The sequence below is a fragment of the Hibiscus syriacus genome, unplaced genomic scaffold (assembly GCF_006381635.1).
Source record: "Hibiscus syriacus cultivar Baekdansim isolate YM2019G1 unplaced genomic scaffold, ASM638163v2 tig00018827_pilon, whole genome shotgun sequence".
Lineage (NCBI taxonomy): Eukaryota > Viridiplantae > Streptophyta > Magnoliopsida > Malvales > Malvaceae > Hibiscus > Hibiscus syriacus.
This window is the reverse complement of record NW_024062448.1, coordinates 88,549-93,307: the sequence shown is the minus strand read 5'-3', so window position 1 is coordinate 93,307 and position 4,759 is coordinate 88,549. Positions and strand designations below refer to the sequence as shown.

Below are 4,759 nucleotides of genomic sequence, written 5' to 3'. Positions count from 1 at the left end.
AATTTTTCAAACTTTCGATTTGACCCAATTATCCGAATATTTTACTGAACTTTATCGCTTTATACATTTTAATACAAGCTCTGGATCAAATATCTGAAACCTACGAAAATATTATTCTTGGGGTTGAACTATTCATTTGATGATATTTTCTTAATTTTTCATCATAATTATTTTTAAATAACTAAATTATATAAAATAAAAATTAGTAAAACTAATAGAATATATATATATATATATATATGATTATTTTACATGATTTTTAAGTAATTGATTGAATATTTTACGAAAATAATGTGAAAACAATTAGTGATTTGTCCTAAATCAAAAATTAATTAAGAAAATAGATTAAAATTTACGGTACAAGGTAAAATCATATTTATTTATAATTTTATTAGTTTTTTTTTAATTTCTCTTAATCGAATTTTAAACCTCAAATTATAAATTTAACAATAATTGTTGACTACTTTAGTGGTCCATGTAATATCTAAGCCAATGTTATACTTGTTCCTAATTAAGTCGATAAATTCTACTCAAAATAAAATTTCTATTCTAAGCCCATGTAATATGGCTTTAAAACCTCTTTGTTTAAACTATTAGGAGCAAAGCTCTGGACAAGGGAAAACAATCGAAGTGGATCCCCGGTTCACAGCTGTAATGCCTGGAGAATCCAGAGGACGTAATCTTCTCAACGAGGAAATTTTCCAGGTTTTCATTCTTTATTTTAATTTCCCCCCTCGATCTAATGGCTTTTACCTCTATTTTGTTTATGTGCGTGTATATATATTTAATTGAAGTATTTCTCAGGCCATTTATCTGTCGTTTTAGGATTGAATATTACTTTTTAAGTATAGAAAATGATTGGGTTTTCGTTATATTGTATAGAAAATGATGGGTTTAGTTTATCTATCGTGTAGGAATTTTGTGGTCTGAATTCTATATATATTCTTTTGGGGAAGTTATCGGCTTGCGATGCCATATATTATATCTTGTTTTTGTCTGGCATATCTTTTCCATAGATATTGACTATCGAGACAATAGCTGATTGATCACTAATTGGTTCGAAATTGATGAGTTGCATGCATGTGTTGTAATAAGATGAAATTGGGCATATGCTGTTGTTCTCCCCATTCCAAACTTACAGATGACTGGACCTTTGTATCTCTGTCTTCTAATTCTTAAAGAATTTGATTCTTCTGAATAGATTATCTGCTGGCCAATGGACGTTAGAAATCTCCTATTTTTGTAATGAATTTCATAGAAATATGAACTTCAGTTTATCTTTAGCTTCTTTTGGTTTCAGATAGGCTTCTGTTTCTGTTTCCTAGACGTTGTTCTCAACCCAATTCTTGAATAGTATACATGACTGTATTTGTTAACTGTTGTGGACTCAGATCATTTATCAAGTGTTTAAGGTTGGACTGTAGTTCCCCAAGCGCCGGAGTTGAAGGAAATTGAAGGGAAGAGAGAGACTATTGATGAAGGCAAGAACTGTGGCTGATGGGCGTTTGACAAATGAAATGGATTCCAACGGCAAAGAGATTAGAAATTTTGATCATGTGTTTTCCCAATTTGCATACAAGGGCAATCATGGTGAGGAAAATGTCTTGAACAAAAGTGAAACTGTGAGCAAAAAGAATGGAAAGAGGAGGATAGCTGATGTGCAAGTACGAAAGGTTTCACCGTATTTTCAAGCAAGTGGAAAAAAACATAACAGCTTAACTGGCAACTGCGGAGGACAGCTCAATTTGATTTCGCAAGTTTTGTACGAGGATAGTAGTAAGGAAAAGCTTTTGATGGAAGGGGAAAACATCAGCAAACAGAATGGAAAGAACAGGATAACAGAGGAAACGTTTTTGAATGAAGGGGAAAATGTAAGCAAAAAGAATGGAAAGAAGAGGAGAACAGAGGAAAAGTTTTTGAAGGAAGGGGACAATGTTTGCAATCAGAATGTAAAGAAGAGGGGAGGGGATGTGCAAGTTCGAAAGGTCTCTCCGTATTTCCAGTCAAGTAAAGAAAAACAAGGCAGGACAAATGGGAATTGCAGAACAAAATCCAGAGTATTGAAACAGTCCCCTTATTTTCAGAAGAGCAATGAAACTTTGGATGGCTTGAGAAAACCAAGGAAGACAGATGGAGTTAAAACTTTTCTTTCTGCTTCTCAGAAAAGAGATGAGGCTTACCGACGAAAAACTGAAGATAATACATGGATCCCTCCTCGCTCTGAAGCCCCACTTCTGCAGGAGGATCATGCACATGACCCCTGGAGGGTCTTGGTTATATGCATGCTTCTCAATAGAACATATGGCGGCCAGGTTTCTTTCAATTAAATATTTTATTCCATTATGCATTTCTTTACTTAATAATGCTTGTTGCAGTTAGATTAGATGCTGTTTCTTTACTTTTGGATGTTTTGTTGCTATGAAATTTTCATGCTTAGTTTTCAGTCATCCAAGTAATTCCATGTTGGAAAGTGGAAACATATTTACTTTTGTTCTAATGGAGCTGTAATATAACAACATTTAATGAAACTTGTGTTTGCTAAAGGTACTGCAGATAAATTGTATTATTTGGATTGGAAACTGAAAACAAATTGAAATATGATCGACTTTCATGAGATTCTCTTTTCGTTATCGTGGTTAGCCGATCCTGATCAATTTGTTTCTTTTCTTACTGTGATGGTAAACCAAGCTAAACCTGTTAATCTCGTCATTGACCATAGAACTTCCCTGTGTTCATAATCAACGAGACATCAAATTTTTTATATTTCCATCATTGATGCTTTTTTCTATGGTTAAACTTGAGAAAATCGAAGCAGTGGATGGTAAAAGCTGTCAAAGTAATGATGGTTACATCAACTGCAGGCTAGAAAAGTATTATCCGAATTCTTCACCCTGTGCCCTGATGCAAAGACAGCTACCGAGGTTGCTACTGAGGAGATAGAAAAGGCTATAAAAACTCTTGGTTTGCAAAAAAACGGGCAGAGATGATACAACGAATGTCTCAGGAGTATTTATGGAACGAATGGACTTATGTGACTGAGCTGCATGGTGTTGGAAAGTAAGTTGGCTGTTCTCTGTCTCTATTCATTCTTGTTAATCCCATGTTTTCCACATGAAAACAGTTTAGATTTGTAACCTTTTCGATGACCAGGTATGCTGCAGACGCATATGCGATATTCTGCACTGGAAAAGGGGATAGAGTAACTCCCACCGATCACATGCTTAACCATTATTGGAACTTTCTCTATGGACCCAAGAATACTCCTCTCTAGATAAGGTTAGATGTTCTTTTCGATAAAAAAATGGTCTGTGATTAGGGTTACGTAAATTACTGAAGTTATTCTAACTTTGAGTAATTTTATATCGGTTCAATGGAAGATTATGAAGAGTGTCTATATATGCCCCTTCATGTTATCTTCATTTAATTATTGAAGTTAAGATTTAAAACAGACGTACAATTATCGTCATCTAGTTTATGTTTGTGTTGACGTGTCTACATGTACTGCACCTATCTTTTAGATAATGGACTAAGATGTTATTTAATACTCTCTGATTTTTTTTCCTGAATTTCTTCTTTGATCAAATTCTTTTCCCCCAGAATTTCTTCATTTTATTTGGGTTTGCAGACGTACAATTATCGTCACCTAGTTTATGTTTGATCAAATTCTTTTAGATAGTGTCTATATATGACATTTAATTTATGATCATACTAATCGAGAAGAAATCGCTTCTAAGATAATGATTTATATTGTAATATATTAAATTATTTTATTTAATAGGATAAACTTTTACTGTCGATGTTAATATTTTTTCGTAACAATACTATTTTAACACAAATTTCATTCACATATTAAATTTGATTGAGATCGAACAATTTCGCAGTGCTTGTTTATAATTTGAGAACTACTCGTCACAGATAAAGTCGACTAAATAATTTATTATGCACTTAGGCACGAGAATATGCTTAAAGTTGATTAATTGTTATTTATATTTTTTATATATAAGGTGGTATAATTTATTACATTTTGAAACACCTACTATTTACATTACTTTATTAATAACCTTAAAAAACAATTTTTTTTTCTAACAGCAAGAGTTGACAGCAATCATCTTGTTTTATCTCTGAAGCTGGGATTTCAAACTTTACATCAATTCGCAGCTTAAATATACACTTAGTTGTAAATGCTATTCTAGTGCTAATTTCCGAAGCAAAAAGCTGAATTATGGTATGAATTGATTATGGGTTTTGAGGTTATTGATGTTGTAGAATCATTTCTAAGCTTGTTTGATGATTATAACCACCTAGAAGTGTTTTATGTGAATTCGGCCTAAACCCTAAATTAGGTGAAGTTTGTGATTTGATGAAATTGAGTTAGGAGTTTGATTGCAACGATTTTGAAATGTTGAATAGAGGTTAATTTCATGCTTAAAATCATGAAACTCTACCCCTAAGACATTCGGCCTAAGCATTTGGAATTAAGAAAAATTATGAAAAAATTATGTTGGGGTTGGAAATGATGTAGGAAGGATTCTATAAGCCTTAGAAAGTTATAGGGACCCTTTTGTAATTTTGTGAAAGTCGGGGGATCTATTCGACAATTATGAAAAAATACCAAATTAATGTGTAATTATTCAATAATTGATGTAATATGCTAGAAATTAATGTTTGAGTGTTAGAATCGATATTAGAATGTGAAATTGGGCCATTTTGGTAAGTTGGTAAAAGTTGAGGATCAAATCATAAATATGAAAAAAGTTAG

General features: G+C 32.5%; 1 protein-coding gene across 1 annotated transcript; it reads left to right on the top strand.

Moving 5' to 3' along the window:
• Window positions 1-577: 577 nt before the first annotated feature.
• Window positions 578-3,488, top strand: LOC120209378 (methyl-CpG-binding domain protein 4-like protein). The gene is given in 5 exon segments (XM_039208408.1): window positions 578-705; window positions 1,392-2,312; window positions 2,862-2,967; window positions 2,970-3,057; window positions 3,151-3,488. Coding segments are annotated over 4 exon segments (1,152 nt in total). The 5' UTR covers window positions 578-705; window positions 1,392-1,475; the 3' UTR covers window positions 3,272-3,488.
• The last annotated feature ends 1,271 nt before the right edge of the window (window positions 3,489-4,759 follow it).